This window comes from Suillus clintonianus (assembly GCF_016758775.1).
Source record: "Suillus clintonianus strain FC179 chromosome Unknown DEU56scaffold_31, whole genome shotgun sequence".
NCBI lineage: Eukaryota > Fungi > Basidiomycota > Agaricomycetes > Boletales > Suillaceae > Suillus > Suillus clintonianus.
The window spans coordinates 327,044-349,606 of NW_024539255.1; the positions used below are offsets into that span (position 1 = coordinate 327,044).

Sequence of the window (22,563 nt, forward strand, 5' to 3'; positions counted from 1 at the left end):
GTTGGAAGCCATGAGGACATTTGAATAAAATAATACTTACAAAAACACGCGGGAGACGTCTGCAAAGAGTCACTCTGGTTGCAAACTATGATAGAGATTGGGCCGTCTGCGCTGGCCGGGTGAATGTATGGAAATTGGACTGTGGCACGCTGCCGTGTTATCGAGCTGGGCCGACTGGTACACTTTGAGCATGTCCCAATCCATAGTCATGATATTCGTGAATTAATATACATAATGTAATTTACAAGTTGAAGGTCGCAATCCTAAAAGTCCGGATGAAGATATGTATAAGAAATGCAAGTGGTATGATATAAATGATCAATAATGATAATGATGAATTCCACATAAGATTGTGATGCTGATGCCAATGCTAATGATGATGCGGGGTAGTATGACAATGAGATGAAAGATGATAGTGAAGATTTCAGTCGGCGTTGTGTTCGTTCGTAAACGAGGGCTGGGCCATCGAATACGTTGCACTGTCCGGGTACTCGCAGCGGCCTTCAAAGAACCCTGAGCCGTATTTCTGCAAAAACTCGTCCAGTTCAGCTGGCATATCTGGAACGGGCTGCTGATAGTTGACATTGGAGGACAGCTCCGGGTCAAACTGCGGCATGTGGAGAGTGGAAGGACCGGCAGGGACAGTCGGAGGCTGGTAGTAGTTGGAGGTGGGGATGGGGAGCTGAGAGGGCTGATCATAAACGGAGGTGAAGGCCTCGACGGGGATGTCGGGGAAGAGTCGCTCCCAGGGGAGTTCGTCGAGCTCGCCTGAGATTTGGGGGATACCAGAACCGCTGGACTCAGCGGGTGAGAGCGCATCGCAGCGAACGAGGCCTGCGAGCTCGGGAAATGCTGGCTCATTGAGATCCAGCGATGCAGGAATCTCTGCCTCTGGCTTCATAAATTGAGTAGAGGGGTAAGGCGCGGCGGCGGACCGCCGAGCAGCTTTGCCACCGGGTCTGCAACGCGCTTTGGGCTCGTATCCATGTAGTACCTTGCGGTGACGCGTCAAGCTGCCTGGATCTGTAGTGGCAAACGCGCACCCAGGGTGAGGGCAGGTCTTGGAGAATTCACGGGTGTGGGTTCTGATGTGCGTCAGCATGTTGGACTTTTGGAGGGTCTTGTGATCGCAGTTAGGGAATGGGCATGCATGCATACTGATTAAGATAGTAAACAGGTCAGAATCCATCTCAGAATCCATCTGGTATAATAAGGCACAAGCACGTACAGAGCTTCCTTGTCTTCAGCATGCGTCCGCATATGTCTCGGAAGATCTGCCTTGCGGCTTATAACCTTATCGCAGACAGTGCAGGCAACAGATGTCTGTAGAGAATGTGTGATAAGTACAAGACGCGTGATGTAAGGTAGGCTGGGAGCGTACCACGTTACGTTCTACAGCAGGCATCTTGTGATAATGTTTGAGAGGAAGGAAGAAGTTGTGAATGATCTGCGGGGTGGATTAAATCCTTGGAGTGAATGAAAAGCGCGTGTGTTGTGGCAAATCCACACATCTTGCGCGCTTCTTTTAAAGCACCAAGCGTGCTATGGACATCGAGTACGATTGCTTTTCTGCGGTGCACGTTTCTGCCTTTAAAGGCAAAAAGCGTGAAGCAATCGTGTGCGATGGTCTGAGCATAAGGGACGAGCCACTCGGTCAGCGGGAAAGGCAAGTGAGTTGGATTGCGTCTCAACACTTTTCTTTTCTTGCCTTGTAAGGTAATTTATAGTTACCTGCTCGATGTGTGGATGAGTGGCTCAGTGCTCAGGCCTTCAGCCTTCAGGCATCATGATGGGGAGGTCACGGTAGGGGCCCATAGACCCTTCCAAAGACTCGAAGTATCGGAGAGCTCCACCTCAAGCATCGAGGGCGTTGTCGAGTTTCATTCCAGTACTAGTTTCTAGGATAGCGTTCGCAGTCAGCGGTTGCCAATGAAGCTTTAGAAGACGATGAGGACGATGAAGAATAAATGAGTGAAACATATGCATGGCTCGATGACGTAATATAATGTTTGCAGCCGAGCTGGACATGTGCATGGTGGTGAAGAACAGAAGGGCACAGAGAAGATAGTCTGGACTCTGCTGGCACACCTTGTTCCTTTCCAGTCTCTCAATCTCCATGTTCTCAATATGTTCAAGGATGACTTCGTGATAGCGATATAGCATGCCGCTCTTATGGGCCCAACGTAGTCGAGGACGGAGCTAGCAGTACTATTACGGAGAGTATCTTGATGGGATAAGGTGATACTCCCCATTGTCGATGTCCTTCAACATGATCTGAATTGCGGCGTCGTTCCCGAGCCTGGCTGTATCCGACGGCAACTTTCACGTCCATTCTTCTCCATGTAGCTCACCCTTGTCGAACGAGGGCTCGATGACAACATTTATGCAGTGTTTGAATATTTGCAGTGTCGATTTCTGCTTGAGAACATAATGTTCGTGACTGGATATGGTGGTGGTGAAGGACAGAAAATATGCGGAGCATCGGCCGGTGACAGAAATGCCCGAGATTCGTCCGAACGCATGATGGTAGTCGACGGTCACGACTCACTACCGAGGTCGAAGTCACCGTTATACTATACAAGTGCTTGCCGCGGCTCGTTGGATAAATATAATTTGTTTCTAATAACAATTCTTTATAAACAACATTCGACGTGTTGGAATCAACGTTTGTTTCGTCTTCCGGCAATAGGATGCGCGAGTCGTGTCGTTGACGGATCCGTGAAAGGGCTGTTACAGTGTATGTGACAGTTTTAGGCTTCTGAGCGAAGATATGGCGTGAGTTGGTCAAGGGAAGAATTCCGGTTAGAATAGATGAACCAGCATGACAGAGGTTAGTTTGAAGTTCGTAGAAATCACAAAGGGCAGATTTATTTTGTTGTGGTGTGTCAAAATGACGTTGACATATTATATTTTGGAGCTTCACTGAGCGTTCGAACGGCAACATGACGCAGTCGCCACGAAATTGACGATATGCTCGCGGCAACAAAAAAAAGATAGTGGAGTTTTGTTATAGGTAAGCGCACGCGAGACGCACGCCCCGGGGTGGACGACGCTCCAAGGTCATCATAAGATTATATGTTGTGGATGTATCATGCACCATCGTGCGAGACTCGTTCGAACCTAGCTGCCAACCCTCTGCGGCACAATGTCGCATTGCGCTACATTTCTCATGAGCAGTTCATACAGTACAAGGATGGTGCACATCGTGTTACATGTAGTTATGTATTACAACACATTTGCATAATTCCCGCGCGAGGTCTGGACCGCGTCAACATGCACGTGATCAAAATTGCACAGCATTGATAATAATATCGCCCTCCCAAAGCCTGACATTGTTTTCTGAACGCTTTACTGCCGAATCCAATGCCACTCAAGTATAATGCCATCCACAGCTGTCCCTTACCTGCATGTTGTTTTTGGACCGGTGCATTGCTCCAGGCGGAGCCTGTAACGTTTTGAATTTCTTTCCGAAGTGAATTTCATTGTGATCACTGATCATGTCCTTCTGTATTATTAGCTCTGGACTGCGCCCAGGCGTACGTTTGTATTCGGATTGCACTGTTAGAGTAAGTCTAAGTCGCAGATTTGACCATAAACAGCCCGAGGTAGTTGGACATCCGAATCAAGTGCTTTGGAGCGGGCGATCCACTTTGCCAGATGCAAGCTAAACACCGACATTTCTAGAGATCAACGGTGGCATCATTCAGTGCTATTGTCGGTCCTGAGTTTATCCTCTAGACGTGCCGGAGGCCATGGTGATCGTGTGTGTAATTCCGTTGGAACTAATATGAATACTTGCTCTACTGTTTACATCACCTTTAGGTTGCTTGAGGTGCCAGCTTGAATGCACTCCATGGATATTTATTGATGTTGAGCAGCAGCTTGGACTGGTATATACTCGGTCGGGTGCAATGCGCTTCACAGTCACGCTGAGTGGCGCATGGTCTTGTCTAGTGAGACAATTAATGGAGGAAGCCAGCTCTTTTCAGTGCCTGCATGTCCTATCCTTACTTTCCATGCATTCGAGTCGGCGCGCTGATCATTGGCGGTAAGCCTCACAAGCTATGAGCTCTCGAGAAACATTGACCGCGACACGCGATGCATTCATTTGGCCGGCCTGTGGCAACTGTGCCCAATAGGGTCGATTGTTGCGTATTCTGCCTTTGTAACGCAAAGCAAAGTCAATGGCGTTGATTCTAGGTGGGCAATCACACCCACACTTGCGTCAGTTTGTGGAGTTTGAAGAATGGCTTTGAGGTTGTGAATGTGGGCGGTCATGGTGCTTCGACAGTGGCCAAACCTGTATATATATTGCAACACAGATTCCCCACCTTTCCAGACAGTTGGCCGCCTCACAAATCTTTGCAACTCTCCATCGTTTTCCCCCATATCAACCATGAATTTATTCAAGAAGTTTCAAAAGTGAGTCGACTGTTTTCAGGCTCTACTCATTGTCATCATAGTAATCAATACCCCTCAGGTCCCACGACGACCCGTCTCTAAAACACTCCAAGTCCATGCCCTTCGGTCTATCTTCGCAAGGGAGCATGCACGAGCCTTGTGTCGATCCTCGCAAAGCCGTACACCGTGGAAAGACCCCCCTTAAAACTTCCGACATCGTCTATGTCGAGCAAGCTCCTGGGATGCTGGACATCTATCGCGCTCAATTGGACCATCCCCCTACTCGTGCCCAATTTGACACGGGCATGGACTTGCTGGAACAGTTTCCTAGTCCCCCTCAGCCGCCTCCGAGGCCCCCTCGCAGCGCCTTAAGGACAACTTCATTGCACTCAAATGGCATCAGGCCTCAACTACCCACCCAGAACTGCAACACAAGCGATCAGCGTGTGGCAGGCAGACACCGAACCATTCAGCGGTCCCCTTCAGTGGCCTGCTTTTCCCGCCCTACAGCCACGGCCTACCCCTCTCTCGCCCGCAAACAGAGGCGCGAGGCCACCACTGATCAAGCTGTAGCAAATGTGCTGAAAACAACTGATGGTCATGCTCCCATGCTGGGTCACAGTCAACATGCGGAACGTGTGCGCGCCAAATCGAGCGCTGGTCGCTCGTACACCCCTGCTCCCCCCCGTTCCTACCACCCACTCACCGCGCCCATATAACTCACGTGCAAACCTCCGCCGTGTCCCATCCCACGTCGCCATCCCATCCACTGCTGCTCCAGACCATGGACAGTCTTACTGGCCTCACAGGAATTATCGCGACTATATGGACGAGCAGAACCCGGACGTCATCTGTTCAATGATCACCGGCTATCCCGTAGCTCCTTGCTACGACGAACATTCGTCAAAGCATTTACAGCCTATCCGTTTTAACATGGAGAACCCAGATCACTTACAGAAGACACTCAGCCACTTCATTCATACCGCAGTGGCACAAGGTCGTCCCCTCGACGCACGCGCGCATGGCCGTTACCACCGCATCATTGACGCGGGCAATCCCACAGGCATCGTTCCGGAAGTTGGCGCTGATTGGTCTCGGCAGGTTGTATATCGGTGAATTTGTGAAGAGAGAGGATCGTTTGTGAAGGGAGAGGATCATTTGCGGTGATAGAGTCTGATTGGTGTCGTTCTACCTACATGATGTTGACTTATATGGATATGGATATGATCTATGAAACAAAAATTATGCCATCCGAGACCATGGTCAGCTTGACGCATATCAGAGTGTGAGCACTACGTTTTGTGATTCTATTCCCATCCGGCAGACAAGTTACAGGAACACCATTCTAATTCGCCATGGGAAGCTCCTATGGCCAAAATAATTACGCTTCACCACTACTATTAATGTCATAGGTATATAGATTTAAATAGATATGCATATGCTGACGTTGAATGTTCCTGATAGCGCAACACCGCAGGAGGAACCTCAAGAAACCATCCCCCTCTCTTTCTTTCTGACCACACACCCATCCCATCCCATCCTCGTATTTTCACACACCCTTGCATCAAATGCCTTCCCCGCGAAAACATAACGGACATCATCCACTTTGTCAATAATTTTGGCAACAATCAGTGCTGTAGCCATGGGCGCCCATTCTGCCGCGACGCAGCTTAGCCCGCCGTGTCCGAAAGCGAGCAGTCGCATGTACTGATGTTCATGCTGAGAATAGAAGCGCATCGCATCGAAGGTCTCTAGATGCGCGCCATATACACGCGAGCGATGAATAGCTCCTATATCCGCTATCTCCTGCGTGGGGTAAAACACCCTCTCCCACCAAGGGTGTCTGGTTTTGCGCGCAATGCGCCGAATGGGCGGGTGCAACCTCAGGACTTCGTTGATGATGGCTTCTACGCTCGGTCGAGTGTTTTTGACTTTGAAAGAACGGAATTGCTTCTGGGTGGGGTTTTCGCTGAAATCCAGGAAAGCATTGCACGTGTGTTGGTTTCCTTTTGCATAGGCCAATGTGACAGCAGCGACACGCCACATGGACTCATATGCGGGAAGAATGGTTTCCAGGGCTCGAGTGGCGCGCTCCTCCCCGACCCATGTACAAATACGTTCCCTCATCATCGCGTAAAGTTCGTCAGGAGGAAGGGAACTTTGCTGCGAGGCGCAAACCGAATGGCGGTTGAGTGCATTTGTCATGAAGGCGACATCGACAGGGGAAAGGGTTCCAGGATCGACACCGTAGAATCCAGTAATTATGATGCAGAAAATGACGCTTTGTATGAAAGCGGCGAAGTCGACTTCTCGATTAGGAAGGAAAATCTCTGTGCATTTTTCAGCACATTTGACGAATTTTTGCCACCCGGCACATTGCTGGGGGCTGACGGAGGCAATCAATGCTCTTGCGTCTTGTATGAAGCTGTCGTGTCTAGAGGGGTCGAGTATTGCACTCGAGGATGTTAGAGCGAAGTGCTCATGAGGATGGATGCGGGAACGGATCTCGGCTTCATGATCGGTGTTTCGTGGTCCCAGCATCGCCTTGGCAGCTTCAGCCGTGCAGTGGGTCCGAGTGCGGGTGATATGACATACCCCAAGAGTGATGAGAGCCAGCGACCAAAATGCTGCTGCTGCTACTATGGGAAGTGGCACGAGTGAGTTCTTCGCCATTTGTTTCTGCTAGTTTTATGCGAAAAAAGGATCATCATATCCACACAGCACCCACGTGTTCAAACATACGCCCTCAAGTTGCGAAACACCTGCCTGTAGCATTCCAGTAAACCACCGCACAGCACTCTCATGTCCATCAATGACACTGGATACAAAGACCTTACCAGTGTTTACAGCATTTCCAACTTCCGGAGTTGTTGCTGCCGCCCTCCACGGTCTTGTGCACATTAGTCGGGGGTTGTGGCTGGGCTAAGCAAGCTCCTGAGAAATCTGCAATTATCCTCATGACCTTTGTTAATTTGCTTTAAGCATGCGTGATAGTACACGTTCGGTTATACGACTTATGAAAAAAGAATTTAAACAACAAAACCACCTGGAATTGACCTGGAGTGAATGCGAGTGCACCTGACGTCATGGAGGTGGCTGTTGCACACGTGGCCCAGCTCAGGGTCGTGACCTACAGACAAAGTAGAGTGACGTAGCCACGCGTACTTGAGTAGCCCATTAATGTAACTTTCGCTGTGAGCAGGACTCGAAGAGCTTAAAGAAGATTAAAGGTCACTTTGATTCAATCCGAGAAGTGCGCATCATGTCTATTAAGAACAATGCCGCGTCAGCTGCAGCAGACTGGCAAAGGGTCGGCATACGCGATACCAAGTGGATGAACTGCTTCAATGCTGTATGTAAGTCGATTTGATCTCCAACGACCTCGGACTTCTACTGTTGACTGCGAGCGTTCCGCCTTTCCGAATTCAACAACTTCGCATACCTCACCCCTAACTCTCGGTTGCTCTCATCCTGAAGACGGGTGTATGGGGTACGGCGATATTCCACGCCATCCTCGGCTTCTGAAGGAATCTCCAGTCCGAAGCTAGCGGGGTATCTGACTGCCACCCTCCCAGACACATTCCGCAGACACCAATCAAGAGCTTTCTCCGTGCGCTCTTTAAGCGTGTAGGCCTCCTCCGATTGATAGAACGCCACAGGGAGGCGAAAGCTGAGCCAAAGGTACAGCACAAGCGATTTGTGTAGTCCCTCAAGAGTGACGAGCCCCTTTGATGGTGCACCAGCAGAAGACTTGCCACCAGACATCATCGCTTCCACATCCTCCAATGCTTCTATATATGAACCAGCTTGGAGGGCATGCAGGATAGGGACTCGGATCTTCTCATTGTATATTTGGCATAGGCGAGCTGCGAATTCCACCGCAAGGGGATCTCGCCAATTCATTGGTGCGCCGCTGATGAGGAGTCTATCGTATAGTTTCATATCTTTGGCGTGGGTTTCGACGAACTGAGATCTTTCCTCGACCTTGGAGGGAACGAAGGCACGACAAGGGGGGCGAACGTTGGAGACGTATGGAGCCACCTCCATTAATGTTTGGTGCGAAGAATCGACAGGAAGTGCTTGGAGAACATTCTCAGCCCAAGCCAAGGTAGGAGAGACACCTGCAAACACGACAGGGTCTGGTTGGCACGGAATCACAGAGTGAAGCCTGGGGAGATCATGTGCATGGAGAGTCGTGACGAAGCCCCCAGGTTCACCATGCAGGCCGTAGCGTCCTGCACGCCCCGCGATTTGCTTGACCTGGGAAACTGATAGAGGTCGTTCGACGTTGCCGTCGAATTTGTGCAAGCTGTCGAAGATGATGCGTTTGATTTTGCTAAGGCGAATAAGACTGGTGATACGATGAAGGGTGCGGGGTGCTCACAGATTAAGTCCCATGCCGATGGCATCACTTCCGATCATCACGTCGTAGCCACTATGTGGATTATTAAAGAGCGCAGCCTGCTCGGCACGGATCTCAGGGGGAAGTCGGCCATATGCAACAGCACAACGCAAGCCTGTATTTTCTTCTACCTTGCGCTTCAACGCAAAAATCCCGCTCCTCGAGAAAGCGACAAGACAGTCCCCCTTTTGAACTCTACTGAAATCTCCCTCCAACGATTCGTCTTGAACAGTGAGAGGCGTTAGACGCTCGTAACGATTAATGAAAAGTTCATCATCTGTGTCATTTAAGAGCGCTTGTACAATCGGGACTGCAACTTCTTCGCCACAGAGATGGAGTTCTTCGGCAGGTAGACCCAACACAGCAGCCGTCCATGCAGATCCACGGTCTGGGTCAGCAAGCATCTGAATCTCGTCCACGACTGCCACTTCCACTGGAATATTAAAAGACGTCATCTCTACCGTGCAACTCACAAGACCGGCATATTCGGAAACGATCCTAAACTCCTCCCCGGTGCGCAGGTTGCACTCCCGCGCGTACTTTGCCTTCCCTTCTTTCCGCACGGTTGGTCTGGACACCGACTCTTCGATGATATCCATGTTCGTGGAGGTGTCTGGTTCAGAGTCGGCGTCTGGGTCCATCCCGAGGGGCACGATCTGGCCCTTGTTGAGCCGATCCCAAATTTCATGTGCGAGTAGACGCAGTGGACCAGAGTAGACACCAGTCTTGGCCGCTGCAAGCGCACGTAGAGCCATATGGGTCTTCCCGCTATTGGTAGGCCCAACATGCATGATGACCTTGCGACGCATGGAACGCGCTCTAGGATACATATCCGCAGGGTACGACATATCTGCGGTGGAGTATAGATATGATATTTGTTCCAGCGTACTCCGTGACGCTGATTTAAGGAGATACTCCTGTCGCTCGGGGTCGGATGCCCAGGAATAGAAAAGCTGAGTGAGAATCTGGTCTAGTCGGAGTCCTTGATTCATTTCTTTGGCCGTAAGAGCAAATCTCTCCACGTGGTACTTTTTTTGCTCAATTGGACTTTGAAGGAGCCCGGAGCTGACCTCTCGGGTGAATGTTGAAAGAAGGGGCTGGACGTCTGCGCGTGGTACCCCGAATGACTCCAGGCGACGGTGAACGTGCGGAAGATCAGCCCATTTGCGGACTTGTTTCTGCATGATGAGGAGTGTGTCACTAGCATCCCGTATTGAGAAACCGTCCAGGATGTGACCCTTCTTTTGCTTCATGACGTGCTGAGGATTGGAACGACCACCATGTTTGAAGCCACCACGTTGATGTTGATTACCGGGGAAAGGTGGTTTCGAAATATTATATGAATTTCCCGGTCGTTGACGGTCGGAGGAGCGAAACCGACGAAAGTGGACTTGGCTGGCTTCTAACCAACTTTCAGATTTGATGGACCTCGAAAGGAGGAGGCGACAGCGAGGTAGCATAACGACAGATATTAGCTAAGAAAAATAGTGTTTTGTTTGAGAAGTCTATGCTGGCTTTATGAAGCCATTGAAAAAGTTGACCGTACCCGCGAATAAGGCGTCTTGGAAAAAAGCGGTTGTTTGGTTATATTAGGATCAGAAGGTTCACTGCACTCAAATTGACTTTGTCAAGTTTCAACCGTAAATCCAGCTCCATAGCTATACCGACCATGGCAGCAGCTGCCGCCGCCGCCATTCGTCCTATGCGACTTGCTGCGCTGACGCGATCGCGCTGCTCCATATTCCAAACTGCGTATAACCCCACATCAGCACGTACTGGAGCCAAATACCTTCGCGCACGACTTCGCGGGCCTTCTATGGTCAAATACTACACTCCAGAAGCCAATATTGCGCAAATAATGAGGCAATGGCCTGAGTTGGAAATGAGAAATTTTGCAGAGGAAGAAAGACTGCAGGATGTGGAGGACAAAAAGAAGAGAGGGAAGGGTGCACCGAAGAAAGCCAAGGAGAAAGGTAAGTTGAGACCTTATGGCGCATTTGCAAAATTAATGCCTCGTTTCAGGCGACAGTCGCAGAGCCAGCAGGAGGCGATAATGATGGCTTGTTGTGTTCTTCTCTATTCGCCGGAGGCACTTATTATACCATGCTCAAAATTAATTCATTGCTGCATTGCACATATCCGCGCTCAGCATGTTCCTTCCATGCCTGCAGGGTCATTTAGAGAACCGTCATAAGTACCCATGACTGACAATGTCTCCGAGAAAAGATCGTCGAAGCCCTGGAGAAGACCGGCCCTCTGTAACGCAATCTGATAGTCCTCTCCGCTCGTATTCAGCCCTGTCATCCACTCCTCTAGTCCAGCAGTGCCTGTAACTAGGAGACTACGTAACCTCGTTCGTTCTGTCTGACTTACGGGCGAGGACCGTATTGGCGGACCTCCCGGTTTGATTTGGTCCACAGGTACAATGAGGTCGATACCCTCTCCTGCAGCTGCATCCCAGACTTGGTTCTTCAGCACTGCTGACCATGCTTGGTCAAGGTCATCCAAGAAATCCAGTAGCGTTTGAAGCTCCTTCATCTGTGGAGGATATCCTGGCACTGAAGTCATGACGTCGCCAGTCAGGCGAAGGAGGAAAGCGGTCCGTAAGTGAGTGGAGGGGTCTATAGGTGGGATCTGCAAAATAAATGCCAGAAGTTTCTGCATGGCATCTAGATATGCACTAAGAGTTGGAAGTTTCGTCATTGACGGTTCTAAGCTGTCCACAACTATCTCAGTACTTGCGGAATTTCCGGAACGCAGACAGCCAACCGTTTCTTAAATGCACTGGTGATATCCATGAAAGAGTCTTCAACATACTCGACTGCTTTTCTCTCCTGAGCTTTGGAGAGCGCTTGTGGTATCTTTGATGATCCATTCCGGACGTTCTCCTCAGCTTGCATCTTGAGTGCGAGGTCAGAAGGTGTTGCCAAACACACATCAATACGCGCTCGAAGTTCCTGACTGCCGGCTTAGATTATTCTTAAAGGTGATTATCTTTCATAAGATATGCTTGTCTTGCAAAGCTCGGCGGAGTACTTACTTCGATGACAGTCTGGTGGCTCTAGAAAATTATCGACTAAGCATGGCGTCAATATCCAAGGCTGAGAAAGCCTACATCCAATCCTCCTTGCTGTCCGATCCGCCGTTACGAGCAGATGGTCGCGGTTTGATAGATTTTCGAACCATAGCCCTCGAGTCTGGAATCGCTCCCCTCGCAAACGGCAGCGCACGTATCAGCATCGGTAGAAACGCGCAGGATGGTGGTGGAGGCACAGAAGTCGTAGCTGCTGCAAAATTAGAAGTTGAGACTGTTGGCGATAGTGAAGGTGTAGATGGCGGAAGGGTAGTTTGCTCTGTGTCTTGGTACGGCTTTCATGCTACATTTTTAAAAGAAAAGACTAGACAACCTGGAATGATAGCTCTCCGACTGCATACCCTCTTCTTTCCTCAAATGCCTTGGATGACATGCAGCATGACATGACGTCCGTTTTAAACGCCACCCTCTCTCACCCGACAATCCGACCAAAAAACCTCGATATCTTACCCGGAAAGAAATCTTGGTTGCTCAACCTTGATGTCATCATATTTTCTGACGCAGGGAACATATTTGACGCGATTTTCATGGCTGCACGCGCTGCTTTATGGGATACCAAGGTGCCCAAAACAAAAAGCGTTCAATACCGCGCGAAGAAAGGCGATCACAATTCCGCAACCCAGGCAATGGACATGGACGTGGATGAAACGGCCCATGTCGGCAGCGCACTGGACACGCGACAGACAATCGAAGTGGCTGATTTCGAGCTTCCCGACTACTGGGACGAGGGCGAGCCCCTCGACGGAAGACAAGCATGGCCAGTTTGTCTGACCCTCAATTTGGTTTGTCGTTTTTAGCTCGAAATCAATTGGTACGTGATTGACCTTTTGTACAGCTACCTACCTTGCATTTCCTGGATGCTACACTACAAGAAGAAGCATCTGTGCCTTTAAAGCTCCTGGTGTTTTACTCCTTCTCGTCAGATGTGACTCCACTGTTACGAGGCATGCGCTTGCTTGGGACGGGCACATCGGACCTTGCTCAGGTCAAAAGCTTGTTGAAGGTAAGCATTCAGCATGTACTTTTGTCACCCCATTCAAATCCTCGCAGGACGGGGAGAAGTACTCTCGGAATGTGTGGGCCGCCCTTGAAGGAAAGCTCAAGGACGAAGACCTCAGACGTAATCAAAAAGCCAGAGAGAGGTTTCTTAATAGATAAACTTGCAATCATATGGCATTTTCACACAATGACCCTTGACGAAGTAGTAAATAGTAAGCGATTTCATGGCTTTTAAGCTTGTGAATGTCGCTGCTGGACTATACAGTAGTTGCCGCTTTCATGCCAGTGACTCTGGGGATCTTTGACCGCTGATACATCCAGGCACTAGCCTTATTTGAAACCTGTTTGTCCGTTTACAGGGAAGTTCAGTGCGCAGGCATCGGACGGACGGTAGGTATAAGGCATATCCTGTCCTGCCTGAGAAATCGGACTTATATTCGAGACATCACGCGTACCGGCTCCGCCACTTTCTAGCATGCCAACGAACCAACACTCTGCCCCCCAGCCAGAGGTCCTGAGCCAAGAATAGCTCTAGCCAGGCGAGCACGCTCCCTCCCAGTCTGCTGACCTGCACGAGACGCCCGAAGTGTGCGGGCATCGTATTCCGAGTGCGAGAAGGCCGCATGGAATGCTGGTCTATTTCGTACGCAGGATCTTTCAGCGTGACTAGCTGGGTATACGAATCAGATAAAAGGAGTACGCTTCTGCAGCGGTTACCCTCAGCCAGCCTCACTCGAAGTAAAACCTCTCATCACTAGTCCATCATGAAATTCACATCGGCCATAATCTCCCTCCTTGCCATCGCTCTTCCCGTTCTCGCTCAGACTGAGACCCTTTCATATGACAACACTTACGACAATCCTAGTCAATCTCTCAGCACCGTCGCCTGCTCAGATGGGCCTAACGGGCTCATCACCAAGGGTTACACAACCCTTGGTCAATTGCCTAATTTCCCCAACGTCGGTGGTGTCTACACTGTCACGGGATGGGATTCAGCTTACTGCGGAACGTGCTACGAAGTGACATACGGCAGCAACACAATCGCAATTCTTGCTGTTGATGTTGCGACTGCGGGGTTCAACGTTGCGGAGGCAGCGATGAATACGCTTACTGGGAATCAGGCTGCGTTTTTGGGGAGGGTATCGGTGACTTCAGTTCAGGTTAATGCCTCTGTTTGTGGTCTTTGAAGGTAAGCAGGTCAGGGTTCCTTTCACATGAAATTCGAAACTTATGTCAAGGAATCTAGTATCCAGTGATATTTGGATATGGGTCAAAGGATAATATCAACTTTTGGGTGATTGTGTCACGATACGGACTAGAACTGGACATAAATTATGCATGAAACTGTATTTCACTTCCATGGAATGTTTTATTGAGCTGAAGGCATATGCGCACCTATGAATGAACATCCGCCCACCCACGACTAAAATCTATACACCCAAGATCGAGTGAATACGGCCTCGTACCGCTCTGCTAAAGAAGCAAACACCATAAGAGGTTCTTTCGAGACCGCCCAGAGGCCTGCCAATATAGGCACTGCCGCTACACCTGCGACAATCTTGCGCGTTCGTGAACGCATACGGAATTTCCGAGAAGCAAAACGTGATGCTTGGATGATTTGTGCGCCTTCGACTGCATGTAACATCATGCATCCGACCAGTCCACCGTACAAGACCCAGCTTCGCCACGGAAACCTAGCCAAGCCAGTCTTGACAAACTCATAGTCCACTTCTGAGGGCCCTACTGCGAATATTGGTGGTGAAGGGTCGGCAGGGAAGACGCGATGGGTGTAGAAATGTATAGGTAGGAAGATTAGAAGAGTTGAATAGGCTGCGAGGCTGAGGGTGCTGGTAATCTTGCGAGGGGATGCTGAGTGCGGAATGATGATTCTTTTTGTGATACTTGAAGCTACGTGGGCTGCCAGAGGTAGAAAGAGGAGATATCTCTCTCCAAAAGCAGTTTGGTAGTATTCCCTGCCGAGAAGCTGAATGCGCCGGCCATGATTCAAATGTTATCTATTTCGTGCCACTTTGATGTTATTGTATCACGTACCATGACATTGGAAGACAAACTCGAGCCTCCGAAGTTTGCGAGTGCTGGTGCGGACAAATGAACGACGAGGAAAACTGTAATGAATGGCACGGAGACGTGGGCGACATTTGTCAAAACTGTCACCGTCTGCCTTCGAAGTGTTGACCCATCTCCTTCGGCTGACGTTGTTTCTGCGTTGTCAGAGGCCAAGAACGACCATGTGGGGTTTTTGAACAATCCAAGAAAGGCGCTGCTGAGAGTCATGGAAGTTGTCAATGTCAGCCGCCGTTTGCCGTAAAGCTTGAGTTGACATGCTAATTTACAGGGATTCTGAGTTTCGACTTTCTAGTTTGCTAGCATTATATATCCTACAGCCAGGTAACCCGAATCCATCCCTAGCAATACTATGCACATGAATTAATGCGAACCGAGAGAAATGTGAATATGCATGGTGGAGGGGTGAGCATACAATTAATGATACTGAAACGGAGTGAGGGGCTGAATGTTAGTATCGACAAGCCAAAAAGAAGAAGCGACACAAAAACATGCCGCCGGGCTATGGAAACAAGTGGGAATAGGGCTACAGGGTCAACATAGCGGTGACGGAGACCATCCCCGCGACTCATCAGGTTTTGTGGACTGGTTGCGTGTCAGAATTCTAAGATTCTGTGGCTTGCTCTGGAAAGAGTGCCGAGTATTCGATATCGCAGGGAATACCGGGAACATCTGGGTATTCGGGAAGGGGAAGGGGGTTGGTAAAGAAGTCGAAATTGTGTAAGCCAAGGGCATAAGCTTCTAGAGCCTGTGCGCGCTCCATATCTTCATAAGGCGTTAACAGCTCATCACTAGACAACGATGCTTGCCCAGGCATACAGGGAGAAAGGGGCTCGTTGTTCCAGCTAGAAATGGATGAGGCGATGGCTGCGAAGGAAGAAGGAGTATAGGCGAGTCCGCTCCGGCTCTCTGGAGATTGGTAGCCAAGCTCAAGTGGCAAGCGCGACTCGGGCGGGTTACCTATCGAGCTGTTGTCCTCCTGTATTATAGGCCTAAGCACACATCGAGGGAAAAAATGCAACCAAGACATACCCCAGTTGATGTACTGAAACCGAAGGATATGAAGGGAGATGTGTCGTTTGATGCAGCATGCCATTGCTGAGGCTGTGCCTCAAATTCCTTGCCAAACCGAGAATGTGCGGCCTGTGACACATAATCTAGAGGACGCAGTGGCCACTCTCGTCCTTCAGCCGAGCGAGGCCTGCATAAATCGTCCTTCGGAGCATGAGAGGGGAGGATGGGTGTGGGGAACGCGTCGGGCAGCGGAACAGACGACGATCTTCGTTGAGCTGCGGCGCAGTTCTCAGGAGCGCCATTCGGCGCGGAGTGTCCGGATGCCTCAAGGCTTCCTTCCTTCTCAATGACCTGCTGATGTGGAGCCCCTCTGTCCTCTTGCAAGTCTTCATCCGCATCTGTGACATAAGTAGCCACTTGCTCGTCTGAAGAATCCAGCGGAAAACTGCTGCTACTCATGCCCAGATCGTATTGACGCTTCTTCAGCCCGGAGATCTGCCGCCTCATAGGACGAAAACGATAGTGGGGGTAGAGACGTGCGTGCTCCTCCCTTTCCTTATCTGCAAGTACCTTATAGCTGTCCTTTTCAGAAGCAGACAGCTGCTTCCACGCCTCAGCCGCTCGCTTGGAGAGGGTTTTGGCCGTAGGATTCGGTACATCCGATTCCTCGTCGCCCTCTTGAGCCGCTTGACTGTGCTTGCGCGAGTACTCACAGCGAAAAATGATGAAGGCGTTTCTAGGCCGAGGGATCCAACTAGGATCCCTGCTCCTATTACGCTGCGCACGTCGATCAGAGGAAGGAGCCATTGGTTGGTGAGTGATACAGGAGGTGGATGCTAAAAAATGTTTGGGCAGGGGATACACTTGGTCGGGAAGATGAACATCATGGTCATCCTCCACGGATGTAGGAGACCATCCACAGAGGACAGGGTGGGCAGTGAAGACCATGGAAGACCTTGAAAGAGTTCGGAGAAGGGGACGCTGCAGGCAGGGAGGTGTTATGTTATATGCATGAGATCAGCAAACCTATCGTGGATCTCAGATCTATTGCTTGCTGCCGCTCCAAGGTTGAATTAATTTGAACTCAGACATATGAAGGGGATCAGTTTCGTGTTGTTTTCGACGACAGGTCGTATCAAAATTGAAACCTGGTCTTCGGGCCGAGGAAATTGAAATAATTGAAACCCAAAGAACAACACGAAAACAGAATTTGGATATGTCCCTATAATTTAAATGGATTAATAACCAAGACATCATTCGATCAGCACAATCTAGATGTGACTCTCCTAGAATTATACCCCGCCGATCAATATTAGCTCACGCCGTGGATACTAATTCAAGGGTAGTAGTGTTAGCATTTTTGCGGATAGATCAGACTGGCCTGCATACCTCAAGTTAAGCTGAGACCACCAAGCCACTGGAAGGTCGTAGAAAGTCTGCTTGGGTCATGCGACAGACTTCGTGCTATTGATGGGGCAATTTCGATTATCAGATAAGCTCAAGCTCTGACGTGCGCGGGATGCGGCAGTGCCAAAAATGGCGAAAACGCTCGTGGAACGGCGACAGTGTTTGGCAAGGCGTTCAATGGACAATGATGATCAGGATCATCATCAGACAGCAAGTCTCACTGTTACAGGAGTAAATGCTCCTTGGCATGCAAGCTGGTGGCAACGTGCTTCACCCCAATGCTGAGAACCAGTGTCTACTCGCCTACGCTGATCGCCAGAGGTAAGACTCGCCAAGAAACGAACCTGGCAGTTCTCAGAAGCTAGAAGGGCCAAGTTGTGAGTCCGTACTGCCCCCTTACCGGTTCCCCCATGATATATTGCTTGCGCTTGTAATATAGTTCTTTTTGACTGTCAACTGTCTTCGTTGCGGTGGGATTGATTAATGCTTTTGTGATCGAGCCCGATCATACTTAGCACCTTCACTGCCGGCGGCTAGTAGTGCATTCTCCGTGGACTTGACCAAGGTGCCTGGTTCACTGACAAATGCAATGACAAACTCAGGAGCCGATGAATTCTGTCTTGAAGTCATCACGAGATAATGCATTGGCTTGATTGTATTTACATTTGTTAATGCACCACAGGCGATGCTAGACCTAGCCGTGTTTTGACTTCCATCATCGTCACCTCGGAGTGTTTGATAGCCCGAGCAGCCCCGCGACGTGCTACCTCATCAAGATATGCCGTTTCAAGACGAATGCGATCGAATTGCGCCCTGGGGCCTTTGAGGAATTCTTCGACGGCATCTGCGACATCGCGTTTTAAAGTTCCGTGACCCTGGCTCTCATAGGCTTTTGCGACCTGCGTGACATCGCGGTCCGTGCAGGCAGCGAGGATAGTAAGCAAGTTCGACGTGCCCGGGCGGCCTTGAGGATCGTAAGTGATGCCTTGAATAGAGTCCGTGACAGCAGCCCGAATTTTCGATTGGATCTGAGAGGCGGTATCGGTGAGCAAGATGCGGGACTGGACATCAGGCGAAGATTTCGACATCTTGGATGTTGGATCTTTGAGCGATAAAATACGCTTCGAGGGCGCTGAAGGGATGGTTTAACGGACATATGTGAACAACCTTGGGTACTTACTGTTGACATAGGTCGGAAGGGGGAACAGGGGAGGCGTTCCTTTGAATGTTCGGTTGAAAATATCAGCAAGATCTCTTGTGAGTTCTATATGTTGCTGTTGATCATCACCAACAGGGACGTGGGTGGCTCTTAGCAACGCATCAGTTGTGTCCAAAATGACAACCGCAAGAAGGCCCACTTGTAAACAAGAACGTCGGCGGCTTGTAGCACAGGATACATGAATAGGCCAGCGTTAAGCAATGACTCGTCCACTTCATCCTCCGAGCTAGAGTTTCGTGCCGCAGCTAATCTTGACTTCAGAAACATAAGAACTGATTCTAACTACACTTAGAAGACCGCACCTTCCATGTCGTCATCCGGCGCAGCTTCCCCATGGGTGTCATGCAGCTTAATATCCAGGAGAGTTCAGTATGATGAGGATTCTAGGTATTGTTAGCCAAACGTCTGCTCAAATAGAGCAAATAAATACATGGTCCTGGTGGAACAATATTGACCGGTTAGGGTCGATGCCTATGGCAAGTAGAACAGCCAGCATATCATTTCTTGCGGCAAGTAGGGCAGCAGGATCTTGTGGAAGGGTCAATGCATGCCATCCAACAATCGAGAACAGCAGTTTGTCCTCGGGCTCCGCAGATTTTTGCAGCTTGACCCAATTAGACAGTGCGCCTAGGTAGTTCCCTAACTACTACTATGTAAGTTGTTCCGTGTCAAAAACCAAATTCGATCTTACATGGGGTATACCAGTTGGTTGAATACCAGACAGTATCACACGTCGCGGGCGTATCTGGCAGACGCGTCGGGAAATATTCATGTATATGTTGAGCAAGCGCTAATTACAAGCCTCAAATTGAAGAAAAGTATTTCAAACTCCGACGATATCCCAAGGAGTGGGTCTGGATCTCGTGCTCTGCTTTACTGACGTTCATTGCCGGCTCATCTAGCGACCGCAGCCACATGGAGTACGATCCCTTGGTGGACCTTCCTGGCGGCGACAATTTTCACGATGTGACTGCATTGTTTGAGGATGCTGCCGAAGGTAATTAGACATCATTACTTGTGTCAGCCTACTGCCTGTTCAGCGCTCATTTCCTAATAAGACATGCAACCTGGGGCTCTCGTGTTGGCTGAAGGGGTTACACTACTGGATGCAATGTCGTCGTTCGAGGTAAAAATTGCATCGTTCCAGAGTCCAAATTATTCGCTGACAGTGCCTCAAGATAGGCGAACCACGCTTCGACAGCGGCTTGGCGCTTCTGGACAAATCTAAGCCGTCGTTCAACCCCCTCGCCCCGCTTACCCCAGAGGAAGTGTGCTGGATCATCGATCGCTCGTTTTCCTGCGAGGTAAATCAGAGACAGTGTAAACTTCTCCACATGTATTCATTTGTCCCCTGTCTGGCGCCCAGATGGAATGGCACTCCGGTTACACTCTTTCGCAAACCATATTTTCATTCCTTTACGTTCACTCCTTGAAAGACATTGACCCTGACCTCGTCCCCGGAGACTCACCACCGCACCCAGACCGCTTGCGTCCGCCAGAGCTAATCACGGTCATTCTAAGGGCAGCTGTGTTAGGCCTTCTCAAGTGTTGTGACCTGTCCTGGAGGGAGCTGAATAAAGGGAACTTGTATGACGTTCGTCAAAGTACCACTTGAGTTGCCAGCCATGCTCATCTGTGACTAGGCTGAGGACTGGCAAAGCGAGAAATGTGACGTGCCTCTCTCCGAAGCTCTACCCGTCAAATATATCTGCAAGGTGCTTGATGAAGCATGTCATTGGCTCGAGACCTCGGCCAAAGGTGTGAAATGGCTCACATAACAACGTTCACCCGATGTTCATGCGATAATAACCATAGTTCAGCAACCTTGGAAAGCTATGCTGATGGATCGATTAATGTTCAGGAAGGTTTGGGCTGTTTTATCTTTCTAGATGGCAGTCTGCTGATTTGTGTTAGTCACTGATCGAGTTGTTCGAGACGCAATTGTCTCAGCCTCATTCTAGTTTGCTTCCGACAATGATCAATCTAAGCCTGCAGTTATTGCATTCTACCATGGCGGTACCTCCCTCAGAGCCCACGCCAGATTCTCCAGCTCGCCTTGCATTCGACCCTCAGTTTCCTCGTGTCATCGTGTCATACATCCCCCTACATGTCATACAGCTACCCGACCAAGCTCAAACCTGGGCTTCGCTGGAGGGGCTATTGACTTCGCTGAAGAACGTGAACGATCTGGCAAATACGGCTGAACTAATGACATGGGAGGTATACACTATTACATTCTTCCGTTGATAAACATTAAAACTAGCATCAGATTTCTGGCCATCTACAGCTGTGGTGTCCACAGCCCCATAGTCGGTTTCCATACGTGCGTTCAATCACACAGGCGAGTAATTCGAGCATGACGATCAATCTGTTTGGATCTTATGATAACAATCAGTCCGCGTTCTGGGACGGCGTTCTCGTGCTCAACAAATTTGCACTCAAACATGTTGTGGTCCAGTTCTTCCGCGAAACGCTTGACATTTCCTATGACGCTTTCGCACAAACCATAATGACAAGGTGGCAGGGTGCGGCGTCTCCACCGCTCGCACAGATTGAACGCAACATGACGCAGGTTTGTTTTGAAGTTGTGATACTCTGTATTCGTCCTGACAATAAGACAGATACTGATAGCGCACATCAAGGCGTTATGGTACAACCCATCGCGGCGGCGCCGATTCTGCGCGAAGTCGCTATTCGACTGGCACGAGCTGTTTGCCGTGTTCATGGACGTGTGTGTGCACCTTGCACCCTTGGTGAGTGTAGCAAAAGGAAGCAATACCTTATTGGCTCAGTGGACGATGTCTATTAGCAAGACCAAAAAAAGCTTGACCACGTCCGTCGCACCAGGGTAGCTGTGCTGATGTGTAGGCTTTCTGTAATCCGCGAAGTTGTTTTATCGGGATTCCAACTGTCACTGTACACAAATGAAGAGCGCGTGTTTGCATATTGGTATGTCGTACAGGTGCTTGAAATGCACTTGTCCTGCATAGATCAACTTATGCCAGGCATGTCGAATGGTACGTGGTTCGATGTGTATAACGGCTAGAGTTGAATCATTTTCATCCAGATTCAAATGCCTACTTCGAGTTGTCATATCAGTCACAATTCCTCACAGCATTGCAGTCCCTCTCAATAGCTATCTTCGCTGTAAGTAGTGGTGAATTGTCACTCAATTTGGATCTTGACTCGACGTAAAGATCACGGCCAAACAAACGACCTTCTCGTGGCGACGCACGAAGCTCAATTTTCTGCGGCGCTACAAGTGGGCTTTCACGCCCGAGTACGAAGACATTGATGTACAACCCTTCGGACATCCCAACTTCACTAAGTTTGCTGCTGCGTGTGAGTCTATGCAAAAGGCAAGTGTTTACAGTACAAAGTAACTGGCAATATTTAACTGTCTAAATCGATTATAGGATGAACAATACCTCTCGCTGGACAAAATCGCGCTCGCCAAAGAAATTCTATCGTGCTTGCTGACGTCACCCGATGGTTGGGCAGGACGATGGAACGAAGAACGGAAAAAGGTGAGAAAAACATTTTGATTCTACCTATTGCAGTGTCTCACCTCTCGCAAGTTCGTCCAGAAGCTCCTAGATGTGTGCATCGATTTACAGAGACAGCTCCCTTCAACCGAGCTGGCTTTGACGACATGGGATGCAAATGCTTTTAAGTGGGATGCGGATGTTCATCCTTGGTTTCCGGTTATCTCTGAATCCCCTTCGGCGCCCCCACGATAGATTGGGTGCTGTTCTTTACCCACTGATATAGCATTCCTCGTCTGGAACACCGTGTTTCAGTCACTGGTGCTTAATATGATGTCAAAACTATCATACATAGTGTGACTCAGTACTCAGGACGCAAGTATTGGCGTAAAGACATGAAAGGTTTGACCCCCCTCACCAATTATTATCTAGATAAAGATCAGTTACTTGGCACATT

At 49.6% G+C, this 22,563-nt stretch overlaps 12 protein-coding genes across 12 annotated transcripts; 5 read left to right on the plus strand and 7 right to left on the minus strand.

The window, feature by feature from the left end:
• Positions 1-192: 192 nt before the first annotated feature.
• On the minus strand, positions 193-1,575 carry DEU56DRAFT_332969 (uncharacterized protein). The gene is made up of 3 exons (XM_041345713.1): positions 1,385-1,575; positions 1,229-1,323; positions 193-1,157 (listed from the first exon to the last, which is right to left on the minus strand). The coding sequence occupies exons 1-3, from the start codon at positions 1,403-1,405 to the stop codon at positions 425-427; spliced, it is 849 nt and encodes a 282-aa protein (XP_041209003.1). The 5' UTR covers positions 1,406-1,575; the 3' UTR covers positions 193-424.
• A 2,821-nt stretch (positions 1,576-4,396) lies between these two features.
• On the plus strand, positions 4,397-5,565 carry DEU56DRAFT_980435 (uncharacterized protein; the record flags this gene model as incomplete). Its single annotated transcript, XM_041359782.1, has 3 exons — positions 4,397-4,422; positions 4,481-4,998; positions 5,057-5,565. The coding sequence occupies 3 exons, from the start codon at positions 4,397-4,399 to the stop codon at positions 5,515-5,517; spliced, it is 1,005 nt and encodes a 334-aa protein (XP_041209004.1). The 3' UTR covers positions 5,518-5,565.
• A 123-nt stretch (positions 5,566-5,688) lies between these two features.
• On the minus strand, positions 5,689-7,447 carry DEU56DRAFT_801512 (uncharacterized protein). The gene is made up of 2 exons (XM_041353153.1): positions 7,239-7,447; positions 5,689-7,167 (listed from the first exon to the last, which is right to left on the minus strand). Exon 2 carries the CDS (start codon positions 7,072-7,074, stop codon positions 5,887-5,889), a length of 1,188 nt encoding a protein of 395 aa, XP_041209005.1. The 5' UTR covers positions 7,075-7,167; positions 7,239-7,447; the 3' UTR covers positions 5,689-5,886.
• A 94-nt stretch (positions 7,448-7,541) lies between these two features.
• On the minus strand, positions 7,542-10,369 carry DEU56DRAFT_801515 (P-loop containing nucleoside triphosphate hydrolase protein). The gene is made up of 3 exons (XM_041353154.1): positions 8,786-10,369; positions 7,722-8,737; positions 7,542-7,667 (listed from the first exon to the last, which is right to left on the minus strand). The coding sequence occupies exons 1-2, from the start codon at positions 10,261-10,263 to the stop codon at positions 7,792-7,794; spliced, it is 2,424 nt and encodes an 807-aa protein (XP_041209006.1). The 5' UTR covers positions 10,264-10,369; the 3' UTR covers positions 7,542-7,667; positions 7,722-7,791.
• Positions 10,370-10,410: 41 nt separating this feature from the next.
• On the plus strand, positions 10,411-10,946 carry DEU56DRAFT_856974 (mitochondrial ribosomal subunit S27-domain-containing protein). The gene is made up of 2 exons (XM_041355274.1): positions 10,411-10,776; positions 10,826-10,946. Exons 1-2 carry the CDS (start codon positions 10,473-10,475, stop codon positions 10,855-10,857), a joined length of 336 nt encoding a protein of 111 aa, XP_041209007.1. The 5' UTR covers positions 10,411-10,472; the 3' UTR covers positions 10,858-10,946.
• DEU56DRAFT_886712 (uncharacterized protein) lies at positions 10,947-11,739 on the minus strand (the record flags this gene model as incomplete). The annotated part of the gene is made up of 2 exons (XM_041356200.1): positions 11,573-11,739; positions 10,947-11,519 (listed from the first exon to the last, which is right to left on the minus strand). Exons 1-2 carry the CDS (start codon positions 11,701-11,703, stop codon positions 10,949-10,951), a joined length of 702 nt encoding a protein of 233 aa, XP_041209008.1. The 5' UTR covers positions 11,704-11,739.
• A 53-nt stretch (positions 11,740-11,792) lies between these two features.
• On the plus strand, positions 11,793-13,248 carry DEU56DRAFT_886716 (ribosomal protein S5 domain 2-type protein). The gene is made up of 4 exons (XM_041356201.1): positions 11,793-12,166; positions 12,223-12,679; positions 12,733-12,900; positions 12,948-13,248. Exons 1-4 carry the CDS (start codon positions 11,886-11,888, stop codon positions 13,053-13,055), a joined length of 1,014 nt encoding a protein of 337 aa, XP_041209009.1. The 5' UTR covers positions 11,793-11,885; the 3' UTR covers positions 13,056-13,248.
• Positions 13,249-13,517: 269 nt separating this feature from the next.
• Positions 13,518-14,230, plus strand: DEU56DRAFT_333027 (Cerato-platanin). The gene is made up of 2 exons (XM_041345714.1): positions 13,518-14,085; positions 14,143-14,230. Exon 1 carries the CDS (start codon positions 13,661-13,663, stop codon positions 14,081-14,083), a length of 423 nt encoding a protein of 140 aa, XP_041209010.1. The 5' UTR covers positions 13,518-13,660; the 3' UTR covers positions 14,084-14,085; positions 14,143-14,230.
• An 89-nt stretch (positions 14,231-14,319) lies between these two features.
• DEU56DRAFT_912305 (uncharacterized protein) lies at positions 14,320-15,191 on the minus strand (the record flags this gene model as incomplete). The annotated part of the gene is made up of 2 exons (XM_041357386.1): positions 14,320-14,880; positions 14,949-15,191. The coding sequence occupies 2 exons, from the start codon at positions 15,189-15,191 to the stop codon at positions 14,320-14,322; spliced, it is 804 nt and encodes a 267-aa protein (XP_041209011.1).
• A 4-nt stretch (positions 15,192-15,195) lies between these two features.
• DEU56DRAFT_886723 (uncharacterized protein) lies at positions 15,196-17,025 on the minus strand. Its single transcript, XM_041356202.1, has 2 exons — positions 16,014-17,025; positions 15,196-15,960 (listed from the first exon to the last, which is right to left on the minus strand). Exons 1-2 carry the CDS (start codon positions 16,941-16,943, stop codon positions 15,586-15,588), a joined length of 1,305 nt encoding a protein of 434 aa, XP_041209012.1. The 5' UTR covers positions 16,944-17,025; the 3' UTR covers positions 15,196-15,585.
• A 782-nt stretch (positions 17,026-17,807) lies between these two features.
• Positions 17,808-19,431, minus strand: DEU56DRAFT_801531 (uncharacterized protein). Its single transcript, XM_041353155.1, has 6 exons — positions 19,313-19,431; positions 19,052-19,264; positions 18,924-19,004; positions 18,761-18,876; positions 18,583-18,710; positions 17,808-18,534 (listed from the first exon to the last, which is right to left on the minus strand). The coding sequence occupies exons 1-6, from the start codon at positions 19,391-19,393 to the stop codon at positions 18,071-18,073; spliced, it is 1,083 nt and encodes a 360-aa protein (XP_041209013.1). The 5' UTR covers positions 19,394-19,431; the 3' UTR covers positions 17,808-18,070.
• DEU56DRAFT_801536 (Mak10 subunit, NatC N-terminal acetyltransferase-domain-containing protein) lies at positions 19,432-22,522 on the plus strand. Its single transcript, XM_041353156.1, has 15 exons — positions 19,432-19,618; positions 19,680-19,747; positions 19,800-19,925; positions 19,988-20,215; positions 20,265-20,379; positions 20,437-20,486; positions 20,536-20,841; positions 20,891-20,962; positions 21,017-21,193; positions 21,243-21,374; positions 21,431-21,638; positions 21,689-21,768; positions 21,819-21,980; positions 22,038-22,148; positions 22,200-22,522. Exons 1-15 carry the CDS (start codon positions 19,537-19,539, stop codon positions 22,359-22,361), a joined length of 2,079 nt encoding a protein of 692 aa, XP_041209014.1. The 5' UTR covers positions 19,432-19,536; the 3' UTR covers positions 22,362-22,522.
• Positions 22,523-22,563: the final 41 nt, after the last annotated feature.

Coding starts and splice junctions, on each gene's coding strand:
- DEU56DRAFT_332969 (XM_041345713.1), bottom strand. CDS start 1,405: ATGCCTGCTGTAGAACGTAAC. Junction 1,324..1,384: donor TGCCTGCTGTAGAACGTAAC/GTGGTACGCTCC, acceptor CATTCTCTACAG/ACATCTGTTGCCTGCACTGT. Junction 1,158..1,228: donor GCTGAAGACAAGGAAGCTCT/GTACGTGCTTGT, acceptor TATCTTAATCAG/TATGCATGCATGCCCATTCC.
- DEU56DRAFT_801512 (XM_041353153.1), bottom strand. CDS start 7,074: ATGGCGAAGAACTCACTCGTGCCACTTCCCATAGTAGCAGCAGCAGCA.
- DEU56DRAFT_801515 (XM_041353154.1), bottom strand. CDS start 10,263: ATGCTACCTCGCTGTCGCCTCCTCCTTTCGAGGTCCATCAAATCTGAA. Junction 8,738..8,785: donor ATCGGCATGGGACTTAATCT/GTGAGCACCCCG, acceptor TATTCGCCTTAG/CAAAATCAAACGCATCATCT.
- DEU56DRAFT_856974 (XM_041355274.1), top strand. CDS start 10,473: ATGGCAGCAGCTGCCGCCGCCGCCATTCGTCCTATGCGACTTGCTGCG. Junction 10,777..10,825: donor GAAGAAAGCCAAGGAGAAAG/GTAAGTTGAGAC, acceptor GCCTCGTTTCAG/GCGACAGTCGCAGAGCCAGC.
- DEU56DRAFT_886716 (XM_041356201.1), top strand. CDS start 11,886: ATGGCGTCAATATCCAAGGCTGAGAAAGCCTACATCCAATCCTCCTTG. Junction 12,680..12,732: donor TTTGTCTGACCCTCAATTTG/GTTTGTCGTTTT, acceptor CCTTTTGTACAG/CTACCTACCTTGCATTTCCT. Junction 12,901..12,947: donor AGGTCAAAAGCTTGTTGAAG/GTAAGCATTCAG, acceptor AAATCCTCGCAG/GACGGGGAGAAGTACTCTCG.
- DEU56DRAFT_333027 (XM_041345714.1), top strand. CDS start 13,661: ATGAAATTCACATCGGCCATAATCTCCCTCCTTGCCATCGCTCTTCCC.
- DEU56DRAFT_886723 (XM_041356202.1), bottom strand. CDS start 16,943: ATGGTCTTCACTGCCCACCCTGTCCTCTGTGGATGGTCTCCTACATCC. Junction 15,961..16,013: donor GTTTCAGTACATCAACTGGG/GTATGTCTTGGT, acceptor CCTATAATACAG/GAGGACAACAGCTCGATAGG.
- DEU56DRAFT_801531 (XM_041353155.1), bottom strand. CDS start 19,393: ATGAATATTTCCCGACGCGTCTGCCAGATACGCCCGCGACGTGTGATA. Junction 19,005..19,051: donor TATTGTTCCACCAGGACCAT/GTATTTATTTGC, acceptor AACAATACCTAG/AATCCTCATCATACTGAACT. Junction 18,877..18,923: donor GCCGGATGACGACATGGAAG/GTGCGGTCTTCT, acceptor ATGTTTCTGAAG/TCAAGATTAGCTGCGGCACG.
- DEU56DRAFT_801536 (XM_041353156.1), top strand. CDS start 19,537: ATGGAGTACGATCCCTTGGTGGACCTTCCTGGCGGCGACAATTTTCAC. Junction 20,963..21,016: donor ACGTGCGTTCAATCACACAG/GCGAGTAATTCG, acceptor GATAACAATCAG/TCCGCGTTCTGGGACGGCGT. Junction 21,194..21,242: donor TTGAACGCAACATGACGCAG/GTTTGTTTTGAA, acceptor ACAATAAGACAG/ATACTGATAGCGCACATCAA.